Raw genomic sequence first — 22095 nt, forward strand, 5'->3', positions numbered from 1 at the left:
TATTGTAGTCACATTTTTATTTTTTTGACGAAAATATAAATCAATAAACTCCACAGAATGTTGAAGGGGACAAAGGGGAAATTTTGCGGGAAAAATGCGGCTTTCCAGGAATTACGTTGCATCGTGAAATTATGCGGAATATCATTGAATTTGCATGAATCCACGCGATCGCTGAATCGCGAAAAACTGGAGGGACTGTACAGTATAACTGATGGTGTTGGGCATTATGCCTCACATACTGCGTACAAGAAAACAAACAAGGCTAGCTAATGTTGAGTCTCCTCACCTTGTTGTAGTATCCGTAGGTGATGGTGTTGGGCGTGATGCCGGCCTTCTTCATCTCCACCAGTACGCGCACCGCCAGCACCGGGTCACCATACTGGCCACACAGCTGCATCAGGATCCGGTAGCACACCTGCACAGGTGCGGACAGAGGAGAGGGGAGAGATGGACAGAGGAGAGGGGAGAGATGGACAGAGGAGAGGGGAGAGATGGACAGAGGAGAGGGGAGAGATGGACAGAGGAGAGGGGAGAGATGGACAGAGGAGAGGGGAGAGATGGACAGGTGAGGCAGGTGAGAGCTCTTCATTTAACCCTTCATTTCAGGATCCTGTAGCACACCTGCACAGGTGTAAAGGAGAGGGGAGATGGACAGAGGAGAGTCCCCAACAGCCCTTTATATTTAAGGACCCTGTAGCACACCTGCACAGGTGCGGACAGAGGAGAGAGATGCACAGGTGAAAGAGATGAACAGGTAGGGCTGGGCGATATGGAAAAAAAACTATATCACGATATGGATTACTTTATATCACAATAACGATATATATCACGATATAGCACAATTACATACGTTTTCAGTTATTCTCTTTATTTGCTGTTTATTTTACATGTCACAAAACAACCTTACTTTAAAATGGACCTTTTTATTCTTATTTTTACAGTTACATGAACTTATAGTGTGTATTGTGACAACATGAAATGTAATTAAATGATATTCAATTGTATAAAATTGATCAAATTGCTATCACGATATAAACGATATAGGAGAAAGGTCACAATATACACTTTTATATCATGATAACGATATATATCGTCATATTGCCCAGCCCTATGAACAGGTGAGAGAGAGATGAACAGGGAGTCAACAACAGCTCCACAGCACACCTGGACACGTGCGGACAGAGGAGAGAGTTGGACAGGTGAGAGAGTTGGACAGGTGAGAGAGATGAACAGAGAAGAGAGATGAACAGCGGAGAGAGTTGGACAGGTGAGAGAGTTGGACAGGTGAGAGAGATGAACAGAGGAGAGAGATGAACAGAGGAGAGACTTGGACAGGTGAGAGAGTTGGACAGGGAGTCACCAACAGATGTTTTTTTTTTCAGGATCCTGTAGATAACACACCTATAGATAGCTGTACTTGTTTGGATGTACGAAATAAACCCTCCCTGTGTGAACACACCAAAAGTGACATAAAGCTCAGAAATCATGTCAAACTCCTTAAGAGCAGCCCTGACAAACGCATCAAAGCAGGACAGATCTACTACAAGCTGTTGCTCATGTCACTCAAAACGCTTTTAGTGCTTCTGTGTCCAGCTTGTCCATTGTCCTTGTCCAAAAGCCAATTACTTTTTCCAATGTTATCGAGTCTGATGTGTTTGCTGCGCTGATGTGTGGTATAGGGGTGAAGGTGGGAAAAAGTAGCCATGTGAACTCCCAGCTCATCTCATCGGGCAGCACAGCACAGCACAGCACAGCACAGCACAGCACAGCACAGCACAGCACAGCACAGCACAGCACAGCACAGCACAGCACAGCACAGCACAGCACAGCACAACACAACACAACACAGCACAACACAGCACAGCGTAGCACAGCACAGCAGAGCACAGCAAAGCACAGCGCAGCACAACACAGCGCAAAACACAAAACAAAACACAGCACTGCCAGCTCACCTCATCGGGCAGCACCACCTTGCGCGTCTCCATGTGCTTGAGGACCTCGTAGGCGGTGTGCAGGGCCCTCATCTTGTTGCCCTCCGCCTTGACGTAGGTGGGCAGGTAGATGAACCACAGGCCATAACAGTGGCCCAGCAGGCACTTGGACCACATGTCCGGCACAGTGGCGTACTTCTGGGCACGCTTCTGCGCCAACTTGATTTCCTGCAGCAACACATTACATTACATTATATAACATTATTTATAATATGTGAAGTGAAGTGAAGTGAAGTGAAGTGAAGTGAAGTGAAGTGAAGGCCCAACTGGGAAATTCCAACTCCAATTGTCATTGTGACACAGCACTCCACAGCACACAAGTGTTCACTGCACACAACGAAATTGCATTTATGCCTCACCCGTGCAAGGGGGCAGCCCCCAATGGCACCCCAAGGGAGCAGTGCGGCGGGACGGTAACATGCTCAGGGCACCTCAGTCATGGAGGAGGATGGGGGAGAGCACTGGTTAATTACTCCCCCCACCAACCTGGCGGGTCGGGAGTCGAACCGGCAACCTTTGGGCTACAAGTCTGACGTCCTAACCACTTACCCATGACTGCCCGTACATACAAACGTACATATATTTTATCCAATGTGGCTTTGTGCAACAGATGACATAATCAGTAACATACAAGGTGTCGGCAGAATAGAGAACAGAAGCATAGAGGCAAAAAGAGAAGTAAAAAAAATATACACAGTACAGGTATATATAATCTTGTGTGAAAAGGCATCTGTTGCTAAGGCCATTGTATTTTGGTATGATTTTATATTTCTCTTTCATGCAGAACCAGTTAAGACTTTGTTATTATCATGATGTAGTTAAGTTTTTTTTGCACCAAATAGAAAGTTGGATTGTCAGCAAATCCCATCTGCATCAAAATAAACCCCATAGTGAACCACAAGGAGGAAGAAGTGAGAGTGATGTGTGTGCACCTGTTTGGTGCGTCGCGGAGCAGGGCTGCTGGGAGCACTTCCTTTGGCTGGGGCCCGCAGCTGGTCTTGCGGCCGGTCGAACAGCTCCGGCTGCAGGATGGGGAACGTCTCGTAGCTGCACACACACACAGAAACAGACAAGCGGTCAGATACATATTTTTACAGGTTTTTTTGCCTTTATTTCGATAGGGCAGTATGAGAGGTGACAGGAAGTGAGTGGGAAAGAGATGAGGAAGGCTCTGCAAATGACCTCAGGCCGGAATCGAACACGGGTCGCTGGTGTAGCAGTGCAGTGCCCAGCTGATTGAGCCACGGCTGTGGCCAGGTACATTTTTTAAAAAGGTATATTTTTGGGGCTTCTCCCCCTCTTTTGAGAGAGACAGGAAATGGGCGGGGAGAAAGAGAGAGAGGGGGGAAGGATCATAAAAAAAGGACTTCCGGGTCGCCGGTGTAATGGAATGGCATCTAGAGCCACTGCACCTCAGAGGTCGGTCAGGCACATTTAATATTGAGTAATGGGGCAGCCGAGGCCTAGTGGTTAAAGAGTTGGTCTTTCAATCTGAGGGTTGCAGGTTCAAATCCCACTCCCTACATCTCCATGGCTGAAGTGACCTTGAGCAAGGCACCTAAGGGACTGTAACCAATACCCTGAAAAATAATAAATGTAAGTCGCTTTGAATAAAATGAAAGCGTCAGCTAAGTGAAATGTAATGTAATATTAAACAAGACAGCATAGAGACCATAACAGTAAAGCAGCGCTGGAACTGGTTTGGGCATGTTTTGAGTAGAAAGCAAGACAGAATCCCAAGAGTAGCCCTACGATGGACACCTGAAGGAACTAGAAGAAGAAGAAGGGGGGGGGGACCTCAGAACACCTCGAGGCGCATATTAGAGGAAGAGATGAAATCTACTGTATGTGCCTCACACAGGATAGTGTCCAGAAAAAAGCACAGTGCAGACCAGAGGGGAGATCCTTTGTTGTTACCCTATTTGCCAGGAGGCAAAATGGGCAGTAAGTAAGTAAGTAAATAGATAGTGGTCTTGCTTTCATGGATGTTGGATATCATGACAGCAGTATGGAGGATATGAGCGATATGTGCATGTAGGCTACTAGCCAACTGGAACTATTTTGGACTAAGATCAAATCAAGTCTGATTTTCACTTCCTCATTTTTTATCTGAAAAGGGAGCCCAGAAAGACCACAAAGCAGTTTTAGAAGTCCCTTTTTTGTCTTTTAGAACACCCTGTTGTTCAGGTCTTCTGATTTCAACAGAATACTTCAACATCTTCGGTCTTCAAATATCTGACATTGTTTGATTTTTATTCAACCCATTATAGTAAACAGTAATATTCTGACAGTACACTACGGTGTATATTTCTCGGAACCACGTGAACCTGATCAAGCAACAGCGAAACGTGTTGCTCACCTAATAAACTACCAGCAAAGAAGACCAGTATACTATACACTACCTGTAGAGTGCTGGGCACTATGGAAAAGGTGTTGCGTCACTAGGAGGGCATAGCCGGGCTAGCTACTAATGCACTACTGTACCTGTATAGTGCGGGGCACTATGGTTAAGGTTAGGGGTGTAAATCACAGCCTTCTTAAATCAGGGATTCGATTATTTTTGATACTTAAAAATTCCCCACGATACGATGCGTTTTGATTCGATTTTTTCAAATGACTTTTCCACTACTACTTTGTTATGGAGCTAGGGCATTGCACAGGGGCTAGCGATTCGATTCTTTTTTCGATACTTAAGAATGCCCCACGATACGATGCGATTCGATTAAATCGGCGGCCGATACTTCGATGCATCGATATATTTCGATTTTATTTACACTCGTCGTAAATGTGTTGCGTCACTAGGAGGGCGTAGCCTGGCTAGCTACTAATGCACTACCTGTATAGTGCGGGGCACTATGGAAAAGGTGTTGCGTCACTAGGAGGGCGTAGCCTGGCTAGCTACTAATGCACTACTGTACCTGTATAGTGCGGGGCACTCGGAGCCGTCTGCCTCCTGGGGCTCCTCGGGGGGCATGATGAAGACGGTGTGCTCCCCACTGTGGGTCTCGTCCAGGTCCACCAGGCGCACCTCCTCCGGCTTCTCCACGTCCACCTGCGCATCGCATTTACAATTACATTATAATTAGCAGACGCTCTCATTCAAATTCAATTAAATTTCATCCAAAGTCAATTACAAATGAGGGCATGTGTATATGGGGCTTCAACTAAATGTTTTGGCATCATTCCTACTTTATTTACACTTTTCACGTGACACTGCGTGGCCATTTTAACATGGGCGGGCATGGCACATGGCATGCATCTATGCATGCCTATTAGAAAAGTAGTAATGTCTGACATAGTACATAATGAGTAATGGACGATGGGCTGAATCTGAGTTGTGATCCTTACTTTCTGCACACACTCATCGAAGAACTCCAGACAGGCGTGGCGGTCGCTGACGAAGGAGCACTCCTCGATGAACTGGGTGAACATCTGTGTTCTGGTCAGCTGGTTGTAGAACTTCTGCTGCGTGCGGTCTCGAGACTTGAGGAACCCTGTGTGGTGTTCGAGCATTACGGTACAAAGTCAAACCCCAAAGCTATTTCAACGAGCATCCTCATCACACAAACAGACAGACTCTTACACACACTCACTAATTCAAACAACCCTACACTATCACCTCCACCACCACAACAACAGAATTATGCTGGGCCTGGCTGATGGGCAGCAAGAGTGTGTGTGTGTGTGTGTGTGTGTGTGTGTGTGTGTGTGTGTGTGTGTGTGTGTGTGTGTGTGTGTGTGTGTGTGTGTGTGTGTGTGTGTGTGTGTGTGTGTGTGTGTGTGTGTGAAGTCCTCCTCACCCTGTAGGTTAAATAGCGAGCTGCAGTCTGTGGTGCGTTCACTAGGCGCCTGTGTAATAGGTAGCAGGTATGTGCGGTAACCCCTCAGCAAGGGGTGTGTGTGTGTGTGTGTGTGTGTGTGTGTGTGTGTGTGTGTGTGTGTGTGTGTGTGTGTGTGTGTGTGTGTGTGTGTGTGTGTGTGTGTGTGCGCGAAGAAGACCATTGGAGTACCACTCCCCTCCCTGCAGGACATTTACACCGCACGCCTCACCCGAAAAGCACTGATGATCATCAAAGACACAAGCCACCCTGCACACAAACTGTTCAGCCTCCTGCCCTCTGGAAAGAGGTACAGGCGCCTCCGTTCCCGTACCACCAGGCTTGCAAGCAGCACGATGCATCAAGCAATCAAGATACTGAACACTCAACCCACTCTCCCTTCACTGTCAGCCTCTAGCCAGCCAGGCCACTGACAACGCTCCCCCCCCTCATCCCCACCACCATATCTGCGACTGAACATTCCACCTGCACTACTACATCTGTGACTGAACTTTCAACCTGCACTAACTCAAAACATACACATGCACACACACACACACACACACACACACACACACGCACACACACACACACACACACACACACAAGCACACTGCACTTTTTGCACTAAACCCAAACATACACACACTGACACACAACTCATACTCACACACATACACACACACACACACACACACAGGTACACACACACAGACGCACACCGCACTTTCTACCTGCACTAAACACACACACACACACACACACACACACACACACACACACACACACACACACACACACACACACACACACACACACACACACACACACACACACACACACACACACACACACACACACACACACACACACACACACACACACACACACACACACAAAACACATACAAACACACACACACACACACATACCGATGCTGGTGTATTTAATAAAAACCTTTTTTTTAATTATTTATTTCTTCAAATGCTACTATTACTATGTCAGAACGCTATAAAGGACTTTTAGAAAAAGAACAACAAAATACCTCCTCTTAATGTATGTTCTCTACAAGTCTCCTGTTGTCCAGTCTTGCACTTTAAATGTCTGTATGAGCAATGTCTACGTCCATACTGTCTATGTCCATGTATGAGTACTGTCTATGTCTATACTGTCTATGTCCTTACCTAGATTAGTCTATGTCTGCATGGGAGAGCAAGAAACGCAATTTCAAATTCTTTGTATGACCAGTGCATGTAAAGAAATTGACAATAAACTTGACTTGACTACTGACCCTGTAGGTTGAAGAGTGAGCTGCAGTCGGTGGTGCGGTCGCTGGGCGCCTGTGTAATGGGCAGCAGGTATGTGCGGTAGCCCCTCAGCAGACAGCTCATGAAGCGCAGGAAGGCCTCCTGGATCTCCAGCTCCAGCTGCTTCTGCCGGCCGTAGATCAGGTCGTAGTCCGTCAACAGGAACTCCAGAGTCGCCTCCTCCTGACCCGGCGTGCAGACTGCGGTGCAGACCAGACAAGACAAAGAAGTAAAAAGAGGATTATGTATACCAGTGGTTCTTAACCTTTTTTTCTTAACACACCCCCTTACCTATGCCCAAGACAAGCCACGCACCCCCACCCCAAACTTCTACACTTGTATACGCACTAAAAAATGATTTAAGTGATTAATTACAATGATTCTTGCTTGAGACATGAATCAATACCTTAATGACTTGACATGGGGACCAAAACCGGTTTAAATTTGGGTTTGACTTGGCCTAATGATAATGTTTGCTAACAGAATTTTGGTCACAACCTCAACACAAACACAATTCCGTGCACCCCCTGAAATCTCTGGCGCACCCCCAGGGGGTGCCCGCACCCCAGGTGAAGAACCACTGATGTATACTATAATCACGGTTCTAGGAGTTTCGGGTGACCGCAGAGGCGATGCTTACAGCAAATCGATATCGTCGCACTTTCCATGTGATGATATCCATGTGCTGTAAGCAACGCCTCTGGCGGTCAGGAGAAACGATATAGAACTTAGATTTTTCTTTTACTTCAGACATGTAAAAGTTTTATCTTTTATCTGACACGGTTCAACAAACTTGGCTGACAAGACAAAAAAGGAAAACGTAGGAGAGTTTTATCTTTTACCTGACATGTTTAGACACGTTTTTACATGTCAGGTAAAAGATGAAACGTTTACAAGTCTGAACTGAAGTAAAAGAAAAACCCAAGTTTTACTTTAACAGTTAGACATAATGAGCATCATACATCTATCAACACAAAGAAGTGCAATTAGAGACAGCCACCTGGCAACCGCTTGCCTGGTTACCAACACCAGACCTAATCAGAGAGATCGTCTTTCACATCGGAATGATTGTGCAAAGCAGCATGGGATTTGCCAGGCTAGACAACTGCCTGACCTAGGATACATTCCATTATCCTACCTATCCATCCTTGACTTATTGCTTGTGGCCTGGTGCTTCGCACATGCACATCAACATGCAACACTCACTTTTCTCCAGGGTCTTGTTCAAGTTGGTGAGGGAGTTGACCAAGATCTTGGCATGTTTCCTAGGAAGCGAGCGCCATGACAACGGCTTCTTATCTTCCAATCTGCAGGTGAGAGAGGGAATGCGAAGCATGTGACACGGTGGCATTGTCACTTCGGCTGACATGAGAAACCTGTCTAATGACATCTGGGTTTCAGGGCTGGACAGCAAGAGCAGACTACTGTATACTGCCATGCCTCTCTGTCAGTGAACTCTAACATGAGCCCATTTAAATTACCACAATAATCAGGCTATTGGAATTAACAGGTTATTGAACTGTTTATATTACATTACATTACATTACAAACTGTTTATTGTTGTTTACATGCAGTCTGTCGGTTGCAGCACGTGCAGACTACTGTATACTGCCATGCCTCGCTGTCAGTGAGCTCTAACAGTAAGGTAGAAACTGGATCAGAAACTGAAACCAGGGAAGCACAAAGGTAAAACTTGTAGGCCAAGAGTGATGCAAGACCCCGTAATTACAGGTATACACCAGAGATGGGACCAAGTCACTAATTTGCAAGTCACAAGTCCACTCCTCCAGCATACACGACCTAAGAGGTGTAACCACTAATTAGTGCTAACTCTGTACATGGGTCAATGGCGTTTTAATGGTAAGAGACATCAAGTTGGTGTAACCACAGCTAATGCCACTATTGCATGTATTTTTAGTAGATAGTCCACGTATCATATTCGCTGCATTACATTAATTACCAATTACTAATGAATTTATGGGCATTAGATGTGGTTGTACCACCTGACATCTGAGCCCAAAAAAACACCATTGGCCTACATACAGAATGTGACTCATGCATATTTGCATTTTGGACCTACATCCAAATGCAGATTCCGGTGCATTCCAAATGTATGAGCATTCTGAGAACAGTCTTTCAGAATGTGAGCAGAGGCTTCTCATAGCATTCTAGTCTTTTTTGAGAATCTAGCAGCGTACTCTCCACTACACTACATTCACTTCAGTTTAAATATGGGTCATTTCACGTGAAATCAGACACTTTGGGACCCGACCGACCCGGATTTCAATCATACTTGGTGTGCCTTTTCAGTAGCAAGGTAGCACCCCAGAACTGCATTGGTTTGAATCTGACACTAATATTAAGGGAGAAACAGACTAGGAAAGGTTCACATATGAGGGTAGGACACTATACATTCAGCCTTGAATATATCAGTCAGTGTTAGTCACAAAAAGATGCCTGTGGTGTTGTTTGAAAGCTCTTTTCTGGCTCTACATATTACACAATCACCTTGGAATACAACTACTCTCAGAATATGAATTATGATAAATTGAAAAATTAAAAATTGAATATCGAAAAAACTTATATTTTAAAATGGCCAGTTCCTTGTCCAAACGTAGCCGGCAATGTCATGAGCAGCACCTAAAATGCTGGTGTTCGGTTTGTTATTCATTTCAGAGAGAAGTTGACTCACAAATATGGCATCATACAGGACCCATTTACTAATAATATGGTAATACCATAGTAGCATCACATGACAAAACAAAAACAAAACATAAAATGGTCAGTGTCCATGGTCCCAGGTTTCAGAAACTAAGGCAGATGTCCATTTATACACACCAAATGATGATATGTGAATGTTTGAACATTCCTTCTCTGTGTACCTGTGTCATCTTCCCTTTACCGTACTTTAAAGAGATAATCAATGGCTACACTGTCATTTTGTACTCTACCAGTGCATTTGAAGCAGCAGCTGTGTCTTTTGTAGATAATGTATAAGTACGTCCCGTTGCAGTTACAGGTTCCACTACCAGAAGCACATCCTGATGATCCATGACAAGTCTATCTTGTCTGAAGGGAAAAGTGAAGGATGGAGATGGCCCATGAGGATGCAGGAAGTTCAGTTTCACCTCTCCAGTGCTCGGCATACATTCCTCAGCACATGCTAGCCACCAGTTGCCATCATATACAGCTGCAACACACCCTTTGAAGCTTGAAAATGTAACACATTCCTTTACTGAGCTCACTCTTTCAACTCTGCCTTCTCTGAATGCTGAAAATGGCCTAACTTCCACTGTGTCCATTGACAATGGGCAGAAGCTGTGTAGTTTTTGAGTACCTGGAATAGTTCTTGCAGATTCAAACCTTTTCAACAGGTTCTCAGCTTCATGATGGTACATCTCTGTGGTGGCAAACTGGCAATGGATGTTCTTGACATTATCCTTGACAAATTCAAACAGTTGGTATGGCGTTACAAGTTAATTGTCAATAGGACGTTGCAGACTTGCTCGTGCAGCAAGCCATTTAACTGTCCCTCCAACGCCATCACATGGACCTTCGCCATGTGATGTGGCAAAAATGTGCCACTCTGCAGGTATGTGAAAATCTGCCTCGTGGTGGCACAAATTTGTTGTGTTTTTTAAGGTTCTTATATTGTGCAGGAGTCTGCAACGTCCTATTGACAATTAAATTGTAACGCCATACCAACTGTTTGAATTTGTCAAGGATAATGTCAAGAACATCCATTGCCAGTTTGCCACAACAGAGATGTACCATCATGAAGCTGAGAAAAGGTTTGAATCTGCAAGAACTATTCCAGGTACTCAAAAACTACACAGCTTCTGCCCATTGTCAATGGACTCAGTGGAAGTTAGGCCATTTTCAGCATTCAGAGAAGGCAGAGTTGAAAGAGTGAGCTCAGTAAAGGAATGTGTTACATTTCCAAGCATCAAAGGGTATGTTGTAGCTGTATATGATGGCAACTGGTGGCTAGCATGTGCTGAGGAATGTATGCCGAGCACTGGAGAGGTGAAACTGAACTTCCTGCATCCTCATGGGCCATCTCCATCCTTCACTTTTCCCTTCAGACCAGATAGACTTGTCATGGATCATCAGGATGTGCTTCTGGTAGTGGAACCTGTAACTGCAACAGGACGTACTTATACATTATCTACAAAAGACACAGCTGTTGCTTCAAATGCACTGGTAGAGTACAAAATGACAGTGTAGCCATTGATTATCTATTTAAAGTACGGTAAAGGGAAGATGGCACAGGTACACAGAGAAGGAATGTTCAAACATTCACATATCATCATTTGGTGTGTATAAATGGACATCTGCCTTAGTTTCTGAAACCTGGGACCATGGACACTGACCATTTTTGTTTTGTTTTTGTTTTGTCATGTGATGCTACTATGGTATTACCATATTATTAGTAAGTGGTCTGTATGACGCCATATTTGTGAGTCAAATTCTCTCTGAAATGAATAACAAACCGAACACCAGCATTTTAGGTGCTGCTCATGACATTGCCGGCTACGTTTGGACAAGGAACTGGCCATATTAAAATATAGGTTTTTTAGATATTCAATTTTTAATTTTTCAATTTATCATAATTCATATTCTGAGAGTAGTTGTATTCCAAGGTGATTGTGTAATATGTAGAGCCAGAAAAGAGCTTTCAAACAACACCACAGGCATCTTTTTGTGACTAACACTGACTGATATATTCAAGGCTGAATGTATAGTGTCCTACCCTCACATGTGAACCTTTCCTAGTCTGTTTCTCCCTTAATATTAGTGTCAGATTCAAACCAATGCAGTTCTGGGGTGCTACCTTGCTACTGAAAAGGCACACCAAGTATGATCGGAATCCGAGTTGGTCGGGTCCCAAAGTGTCTGATTTCACGTGAAATGACCCATATGCAAAAAAAATGAAATGTGCCATCATCATTACGAGATACTTCAGATTATCGCTAGAAATTTCCGACGACCAATCATTTGGTACAATCTCGGCGTGCTGTGCTGAAGTACAAGTTGATGTATGAAATGACACTGGCAGCTAGCAGAGTTGTCTGCCGGGCCCTCAACCCTTGCAAGTAGGGGCGGTCCTAGGGGCGGGCCGACCACGCAATTGACCGGGGTGACATCTGAAACCACGCCCCCAAAAGACATTGTCTTGACGAAAATCGTCTTAAAACATGTAAAAACAATTATAAGCTGTCATTTGTATTTTTGTATCCTATTACCACATTGTTGTTATTATAACATTACTATAAGTGTTTTTTTTCTTCTATTTCAAGCGTTTCCTCCGATTTTTTTCGTCAGGGGCAGGGCCACCACAAAAGGAGCGGGGCGTCAGAGGAGGCGTCGCCCGGGGCGCAACTCATTGTAGGACTGTCACTGCTGGCAAGAGGGAGGAGTGGACAGGACTCAGCACACTCACTGGAATATGGTGTTGCTGTCCAGGTCCACGCACACCACATCAGACGGGGGATCGTAGAGGTCGAAGTAGCTGGAATGCACGCCCACGATGAAGGGCATGGGGGCGCACAGCACGTCGGCCAAACGCAGCGGGCACAGTGGGATGTAGGGGCAGTGCCAACGCAGAGGGAACGTCATCTGAGGGGGAGCAGGGAAGGGAGAGAGAGAGAGAGAGAGAGAGAGAGAGAGAGAGAGAGAGAGAGAGAGAGAGAGAGAGAGAGAGAGAGAGAGAGAGGATGAGGAGAAAGATGCGAGAAAGAGAGAGAGAGAGAAAGGAGGAGAGAGAGAGAGTTAAGGAGAGAAGGTAGGGAGATTGGCAAAAGTCATAGAAGGAATTGGAGAGATAGAGATAGAGGGATAGAGGAAAGGAGTTTAAGATATGTGGTGAAAGATAGAGGGAGATCAACAGAAAAATAGAGGGAGTGAGAGACATAGAGATACGTTGATATGATGAAGGAAAGGAGGGAGAGATGACAGAACAGTAAGGGAGACAAGGAAGATATGATATGGGAGGGAAAGGATGAGGGGCGCAGAGGGAGAGGAAAGGAATGTCAAAGGAATGTGTGATATGAACATGTGAAACACCAATGTGATAGGGGGTGAGAGAGAGAGAGAGAGAGAGAGAGAGAGAGAGAGAGAGAGAGAGAGAGAGAGAGAGAGAGAGAGAGAGAGAGAGGGGAAGGGAGTAAAGGAAGGACAAGGACAAAGTAAGATGGGCAGACATGGGGGAGAGGAGAGGACCAGATGGGAGTGTCAGGATGGAAGGAAAAGAAACAGACTAAAGAAAAGACGGAAGAAAAACTGGATGCACGACCAAGCTCTTGCTTAGATTGGCAAGACATGGAAACCTACATGACATGGAAACAAGACATGGCCCTACAAAGTGAAGCCCAGTAGATCATAATACGGCTGTAGAATGAGATATTAGGAGGCTTCCTACCAAATAATAATCTATAGAGGGAGTCAAAGTCAAGTCTTGAAGTTTTCCGAAAGCAGCGCCTGGAACTTGACAATGACTGTGACGAGGACAATAATAATGGAGTTCTGTTTCTCATGTTCTTGCATTGCTTGTAGATTTTGGTACCTGGTACCTCCTCCCGCCTTGAATATTGCAGTTGTGATGGTGTGAACCTCACCACACTATATTTTTTCATTTTCAGTTGATATTTGTTAGCTATTTAATGTTGAAGTCAGTGCCCTCGGTGGACATAGGGTGAAGTGAAAATACCAAGGCACACTTCATCGATCAAAAAAAAAAAAAAAGCCTTTATTGACTCACTGAGGAAGGCCGGCGGGCCGAAACATGTTGGAGTTTTTAAAAAAGTTTACTCTAACCAAGCCATGCAATAAAGGCGTCTTTATTTTTGATAGATGAGAGTGCCTTGATATTTTTCCTTTTTCAACTTCCTCAAAGAGCACCTTTTTTGAGTCCAAGAAGCGCTCTTACAACAAAACATTTTTGTGAAGTGGGCATTAGACTTACGGACACGGTGGCCTCCCCTACGGAGGTGAGCACGTCGGGCCGTAACGAGTGCAGTAGCAGCTTGTGCTCTGTCAGCACGGCCAGCAGCAGCGTACAGGCGTTCTCTGGACCCAAGTTCTGGAGAAGCTTCAGGAAACTGGCACCACTGGAGGGAGAGAGAGAGAGAGGCAGAGGGAGAGAGGGGGGGGGGTAGAGAGAGGGAGAGAGAGAGAGAGAGAGAGAGAGAGAGAGAGAGAGAGAGAGAGAGAGAGAGACACAGAGAGAGAGAGAGAGAGAGAGAGAGAGAGAGAGAGAGAGAGAGATATCAGCGACTGTGTGTGTGTGCAGGCGTTTTCTGGACCAAGATTCTGAAGTAGCTTTAGTGACACCACTTGAGAGACCAAGACAGAATAGGAGATTAAGAGGTCACCGATTGTGTGTGCGTGTCCGTGTGTCCGTGTGTCCGTGTGTCCGTGTGTGTGTGTGTGTGTGTGTGCGTGCATGTCTGTCTGTCTGTCTGTCTGTCTGTCTGTCTGTCTGTCTGTCTGTCTGTCTGTCTGTCTGTGCTCATCCTAACTAGCAGAAAGTGGGTGTGTGGATTCCATACTGTAGGCCTTAATCTAATGCTGAAGTGCCCTTGACTTGAGCAAGGCACCTGGCCCCACAATGTGGTAACCACTGTGTGGTCTTCTCTTACCTGAGAGGAAGAGGCGAGGAGACAGGTTGGCACAGTAGCAGGTTGTCGTAAGGGGACAGCTGAGACAGAAAAGAAATAAACTCAATATAGTCAGTGTGTGATTAGTAGCACTACACATGACTAATGTGTATACAAAGGAAAAGCTCTGTGTTTGAAAATGAGAAGTATGAGCACATGCAGATTGATTCTGAGAATCTGTCATGCTTTGATTTCACACCAACTAGACACCAAATCAAGCCCCAGAAGATTCAGATGAAACACAATCATTATGATAGAAGAAATCACAACTTGCATCTTGTGGATGTAGTGGATGCACCCTTATATAAATTATGCCCCGTGTAAACCAAGCACGACCTACGCAACCCAGGTAACTGGGGTCGTTGAAGAAGTTTCGCCATGGATTCGCTTTATTCGCTCTGGACACCTCATTGACATGCTTGATTTAGCTAATCACACAATGGTTCTAGCTTGACAGCCAGGGACATTCGGAGATATGAACGGTCCAATTAGTTTTCGCCAAAATTACCTTGACTTTAATTTGTTCCCGGTCGCACTTGGTTTACATAGGGATTTATAGTGGATGCATTCTTCTCTTGCTTGCCCCTTCTTCACTACTGCTAACTTAAAAGGCATTTTGGTACAGTATTACCCAGTGTTCTCAGCAAACACTCTCTAAGCAGCGATCTCGAGCTGTGGAGGAAGTGAGATCACCCATAAAACACACAGAAAAAGGTAACACTTAATTTTAATGGTTCACTATTACAGTGGATCTACCACATTAGGTACAGTGTAATAACCAGTGTAACGATATTTAATACCATGTAATACCAGTGTAACACCATGTACCAATTTTGTACCTACATCTAGGGCAAGGGTTGGTACGTGCTGTTACACTGGTATTACATGGTATTAAATATCGTTACACTGGTTATTACACTGAAGCTAATGTGGTAGATCCACTGTAATAGTGAACCATTAAAATAAAGTGTTACGCAGAAAAATATATATTGTACAGAAACTAACATGCCTGCACACAACTCTAGTGCGACACAACTCTTCCAAACATCCCTAACATTTAGCAACTGTTACTCTTCAAACCGGTTATATGCAGTAGGATGACATGAAATGAGAACATGCAATGGGATGGTGGTTTACTGTAGTTATTATGCAGGCGTATACACATGCTAAACGTAATGTAAATGGACTGAGGAGAACAAAGAAAGCACGGCATCTGCAGAGTGCATGGTCATGTGTGGATGGGAGGAGGATGCAGTGAGGCTGAGTACTTCACAGAGGCCTGCCTGAGCTGTGCTGGGGGGGGGGGGTTGGTTCAAGTCAATTCAGTGTGTGACATGATGTGTGGTATGGTGTGTGTCATGGTGTGTGTTGTGGTGGTGGTGGTGGTGTGTACTGTAGCGTTGTGTGGCATGGTGTGTGTGTGTGTGTGTGTGTGTGTGTGTGTGTGTGTGCGTGTGTGTGTGTGTGTGTGTGTGTGTGTGTGTGTGTGTGTGTGTGTGTGTGTGTGTGTGTGTGTGTGTGTGTGTGTGTGTGTGTGGTGTTGTGCACTGCAGCATGATGTGTGGGGCAGCGTGTGGCATGGTGTGTGTGTGGTGTGTGGCATAGTGTATGTAGCATGGTTTGTGTGTGTAGCATGGTGTGTGTGTGTGACATGGTGGGTGTCATGGTGTATGTGGTGGTGTGTGGCATAGTGTGTGTGTAGCATGGTGTGTGTGTGGCATGGTGTGTGTGTGTGGCATGGTGTATGTGCAGCATGGTGTGTGTGTGTGGCATGGTGTGTGTGTGGCATGGTGTGTGTGTGTAGCATGGTGTGTGTGTGGCATGGTGTGTGTGCATGTGTGTGTGTGTGGCATGGTGTGTGTGTGTGGCATGGTGTGTGTGTGTAGCATGGTGTGTGTGTGTAGCATGGTGTGTGTGTGTGGCATGGTGTGTGTGTGTAGCATGGTGTGTGTGTGTGGCATGGTGTGTGTGTGTGGCATGGTGTGTGTGTGGCATGGTGTGTGTGTGTAGCATGGTGTGTGTGTGTGGCATGGTGTGTGTGTGTAGCATGGTGTGTGTGTGTGGCATGGTGTGTGTGTGTAGCATGGTGTGTGTGTGTGGCATGGTGTGTGTGTGTAGCATGGCATGCGTGTCTCACCTGCACCAGGATGCGTGGGCGCTGGGGGGAGGGGAAGGGGACGTTGTGCATGAAGCTGGAGATGTGCCTGAGGGAGAGAAGAGCAACACACACACACACACACACACACACACACACACACACACACACACACACACACACACACACACACACACACACACACACACACACACACACACACACACACACAGATGAATTATACATTCACAGACCATAAGCCACTGTGCAATATAGGTCAACCCTACTGAAGTAGACTACAGAGACTCAAGCAGAGAGCTTCTGCAATGAATTACAGCACATGATATCTTTATGTTATGTTCGGATCATTTGTGTATCCCATACAGCTACCAGCCACATATAATACACATGTCCATACTGTTCTACAAAGGCTAAGTGCAGTAACTATGACAACACAGAAGCTGAGAAAAAGGCCTTCAAATCCTTGGGATTAGATTGGATATTGCAGCTACTGCAAATTTGACATAGTGACATCTTTAAATTAGGACACATAGGGATCATCAGGCTTTGTCACAAGATAAAGGAGGAGTAGAGATGTCCGATAATAACTGCCCTCAGATATTATCGGCCCGCTAATAGCATAAAATGTAATATCGGTCAATATCGGTATCGGATTTTTGACCCATCAAAACCGATATAATAATGCTTGAATTACTGTACACTTTTCTCCTTAATTATTTTTCTATTTTGCACAGACAATGTTAATATTTGGAAAGCTTTGTTGCATTCAAGAATGCATCTAGTGGGGCATTACTATAAAATTAAGCATATTTTGTTCCACAACAGCAGATTTGTAATGTTACCTAGAATTTGTTATGAGGAAAAATAACCCACATATATCGGCATTGGTATCGGCCAATATCGGAATCGAAAATTGAGAGTTGGACAATATCGGCATATCGGATATCGGCAAAAAAGTCAATATTGGACATCTCTAAGGAGGAGTAAAGAAGACCATTTTCAGTCTAAACACAATTTTGGCTTCTCCTTTGTAGGGCAGTATACAGTGCATGTTTGGATATAATCATGAGGCGTATCATACGCATATGGGTCAGTGACGTTTCAGTAGTAGCACGTCAGGGCGGCACAACGACATCTAGTGCCACTATTTTATGTTTGTTTGTTTGTTTGTTTGTTCGTTGGGGCACTAGAAGCATATTCATTGCAGCATATCAACCATCACAAAGTACTAATTAATTCATGAACATTATATGCTGTTCCACCTGTCGTCTGAGCAAAAAAAAAAAAAAAAAAAGCCTTTCTGTTTAGAGGTCCTCACTGCCCTTGTCCCATTTTATACAGTCTCACAGTCACACTTCAGTAACTGCAGTGGCTATCTGGGACAGCCGAGGCGACATGCTTATGGAGTGAGCTGTGGCATGAGAGGGTCACATGTTCGAATCCCAGCCTAAGCAAGGCTTGGGCTTGAGCAGGACACCTAACCCCATATTGCTCCAGGGACGGTGACCTATGGATGAACAGGGCTGCATAATGTAATGTCATGCAATGTGTAATCTAATATAATATCTATTCAACCAGCCTGATCTCTCAGAATTCTGTGGAATGGACACGGATCTTATGGACAAGAAATCTGTGTCAGTTTCACAGATTTTGCCAAAATTCCGTACCCCTGGTCACGGAAATGTTTTCCGTGATAGGCCCAATGGGAGTAAAAAAAATTGTAGTTGCCCTCCTTGTCGAAGACGCGCAGACCCTCCCCCTGTCCTTCGACTTGGACAAGTGCTTAGGGCAGTCATGGGTAAGTGGTTAGGGTGTCAGACTTGTAGCCCAAATGTTGCCGGTTCGACTCCCGATCCGCCATGTTGGTGGGGGGAGTAATCAACCAGTGCTCTCTCTCATCCTCTTCCATGACTGAGGTACCCTGGTACCGTCCCGCCGCACTGATCCCTAGAGGCGCCATTGAGGGCTGCCCCCTTGCACGGGTGAGGCACAAATGCAATTTCCTTGTGTGCAGTTTGCAGTCTTAACTTGTGTGCTGTGGAGCGCTGTGTCACAATGACAATGGGAGTTGGAGTTTCCCAATGGGCTTTCACATAAAAAATTACACAGTCAACAGGAGTAGACATTTTGGATGGGATTTTTTTCTGTGGGAGTGGGATGGGACATTGTTTATCCAGAAAGTCAAAGAATGCACGCACATTAGTGGCACAGGTGCTGGACCAAACGTAAGATAACTGAAAAGAAAATAAAGGTCCGCAACCCTGTTTGCACTTTGATGAAGGACGATTAGTCCGAAACGTCGTGCCATTAAATACTTGGGAGCATTTAACAGTGTTGCGGACCTTTATTTTCTTTTCAGTTATGGGACATTGTTTGTCATAATTATAGGGCAGCTCACTCACTTTTCCAGAGGCAGCACGTGGGGTCCGGAGATGGAGTATCGGTAGACGAAGGTGAGGAACTTCTGGAAGACGGTGAAGAACGGCCAATGGGAGAGCACACACACACTCTTCTTCACCTGCACGGAGCGGCTGGTGATGGGCCTGGATAAAATAAAATTTAAAATAAAATAAAATAAAAGAGAAAGTTATCAGTATCGTTAGTTTGGCCACTGCTCTAAGTAAAAGAGCACACAGATACTCTTCCTAACCAGCAGGAAGCGCCTGGTGATATTGTGATATTGTGCCATTTATGGAAATACCGGTAAGTTTTTAAATTTTATACCTCCCCTTGAGTTAAATGATTGAGTTGTACATTTCTTCTGTATTTACAGTCATTCTCTGAGTCTGGCAGTGCAAACTTTACCTCCAAGCATTGAATCCTATGAGACCAGCTCCAGTGAATGGCTGAAATTTCAGGACAAAGGTACAACTCAATCATTTAACTCAAGGGGAGGTGTAAAATGAACTTATTTCCAAAAATGGCACAATATCACTTTAAATAAAGTAACTACAATAAATGCATAAATGGAGTCACCGCACCAGAGCATCTGAGATGAAGATTGAATGGTGCTTTTATTTAGAAAGAAGAGCACAATTCACAAGGAAAAAAACACTCTGTAAGCTTACCGGCGGTCCACCACGCTCACCAGCCCCAGACGCACACGCTGCCGTTCCGTCAGGGCCTCCCGCGGGTACGCCTCGTAGAACTGGATGGCAGCACCGTACACCTGGACAGGTACAAAACACACTTGAACTTAGTGTCTGTTTCTGTTGAAAGTAGAATGCAGAGTACTCTCACAATCTCTCTCCTACACACACAGCAGGGATGGAAATAAGCGCCCGTCCACCTGCCAATGACGGGTGAATTTGACTTTTGAGGTGAAATATTTCCACCCACCAGTCACTTTGACGGGTGAAATTTTTCTACAGGCACAGAATGCTGAATTACAACCAGCATCCAATATCAAAGGTTTAAGCAAATTGGTAATGTAAAGAGTTATTGGCATCACAATAACTGAATTTATGACCTCTGAAACAAAAGTATTGATCAGAAAATGATCTTACTTGGCATTACAATGCTTGGAACGGTTATGAACTGGTAAAAATGGTGAGTGACTGGTAGATTTTATATTCTACGTGGCACAGTGACTGGTGGGGAAAATGTTCAAGTTCCACCCCTGACACACACATGCACACGCACGCACGCACGCACGCACGCACGCACGCCCGCCCGCACGCACGCACGCACGCACGCACGCACGCACGCACGCACGCACGCACGCACGCACGCACGCACGCACGCACACACGCACACACACACACACACACACACACACACTCTCTCTCTCTCTCTCTCTCTCTCTCAAACACACACACACACAGCTACACACCTTTTCCCCGGTGGCACTGGTGAGGACGAATGTGGAGAAGACGGGCAGCTGGTACTTGGTGTTGAGGGGCCAGCTCTCCACAGTGACCCCCATGGGGAGGCAGAACATGGGCACCGACTCCGGCAGGGGGAAGGACTCCACATCCTCCTCCGGGTACCGGCTAATCAGACCTGGAGGAACACACACACACACGCACACGCACACGCACACGCACACACACACACACACACACACACACACACACACACACACACACACACACACACACACACACACACACACACACACACACACGTGTCATGCAGGGGAAACGACTCGAGGTCCAACCTCAGGGTGACTAGCTAAACACACACACATATTCATATACAGTACAGGCAAACACAGACACACATACCCACACACACAGAAATATACAAAAGAATCACAGCCTATCTGTCATAAACGGTTACACACACACACACACACACTCATGTATACACAGTACACACAAACATGAGCACACACACGCACACACACACACACACACACACACACACACACACACACACACACACACACACACACACACACACACACACACACACACACACACACACACACACACACACAGAGCGAGTGAGCATCTGTGCGTATTATTATTATATAAACATTAATTAGCCCCCAAGTTAGAAGATATCTGTCATGCAGAACACCTTCAGTTCTCATGCAGAGTAGGCCTACATGTTACTGTCTGTTTGTGTGAGTTGCAATTACTCTATCATATGTCAGGCATGTGAGACAGCCATATGGTCATCTTATTGACGCCTGGAGAATGTGTCTCTAGATTAAGTTGTTCCAGGGTTTGTCACAAGATGTGCTCAGACTACTTGGAGTGTTTCATGCCTTCTTGCCTTCTGACCCAAAAATACCTTGTCTTGGCTTTCTTTTTAAAATTGCATTTATTAATTTTTCCAAAAGAATTATATAAAAGTCACATAAATGTCCTCACATTTTGAATCATATTCCAACATGGTAGTACAAATAAACAGAGGCTATTTTTCTTTTATACGTTTACTTGTACCTTACTCTGCTGCACACTGAGTCTGAAACAAGTTCCGTTCCGTCCATGCATTAACTGTTATCACTCTAAGCACAAGTATGTGGAAATGATATGGATACCACATGGAACTCTGAAATATATTTTAGAATAACAAAAAAACCCATATACTGTAGTCAGCCATGTGGGTTACTCACCTGCCTCGTACACAAGAGCATTGGCTTTGGCTACCGCCCTCTTGTAGCACAGGTACAATGCTGGACCCCACTGCAGAACAAAAACACACACACACACACACACACACACACACACACACACACACACACACACACACACA

The 22095-nt window shown here is 45.2% G+C and overlaps 1 protein-coding gene across 3 annotated transcripts in view; it reads right to left on the reverse strand.

Moving 5' to 3' along the window:
- LOC134448950 (DENN domain-containing protein 4B-like) overlaps positions 1-22095 on the reverse strand; it is a 72704-nt gene that overhangs the window by 20327 nt on the left and 30282 nt on the right. For all 3 annotated transcript variants that reach the window (XM_063198660.1, XM_063198659.1, XM_063198658.1), the window contains exons 5-19: positions 21956-22025; positions 20723-20892; positions 19959-20059; positions 19293-19433; positions 16912-16978; positions 14757-14815; positions 14081-14225; positions 12560-12735; positions 8323-8423; positions 7101-7316; positions 5340-5485; positions 4910-5043; positions 2924-3038; positions 1953-2159; positions 287-415 (exon numbers count right to left, since the gene is read on the reverse strand). In XM_063198660.1, coding sequence (XP_063054730.1) covers positions 287-415; positions 1953-2159; positions 2924-3038; positions 4910-5043; positions 5340-5485; positions 7101-7316; positions 8323-8423; positions 12560-12735; positions 14081-14225; positions 14757-14815; positions 16912-16978; positions 19293-19433; positions 19959-20059; positions 20723-20892; positions 21956-22025 — 1977 coding nt within the window. The remainder of the gene's footprint in view (positions 1-286; positions 416-1952; positions 2160-2923; positions 3039-4909; positions 5044-5339; positions 5486-7100; positions 7317-8322; positions 8424-12559; positions 12736-14080; positions 14226-14756; positions 14816-16911; positions 16979-19292; positions 19434-19958; positions 20060-20722; positions 20893-21955; positions 22026-22095) is intronic.

Source organism: Engraulis encrasicolus, chromosome 5 (genome assembly GCF_034702125.1).
Source record: "Engraulis encrasicolus isolate BLACKSEA-1 chromosome 5, IST_EnEncr_1.0, whole genome shotgun sequence".
NCBI classification, from domain to species: Eukaryota; Metazoa; Chordata; class Actinopteri; order Clupeiformes; family Engraulidae; genus Engraulis; species Engraulis encrasicolus.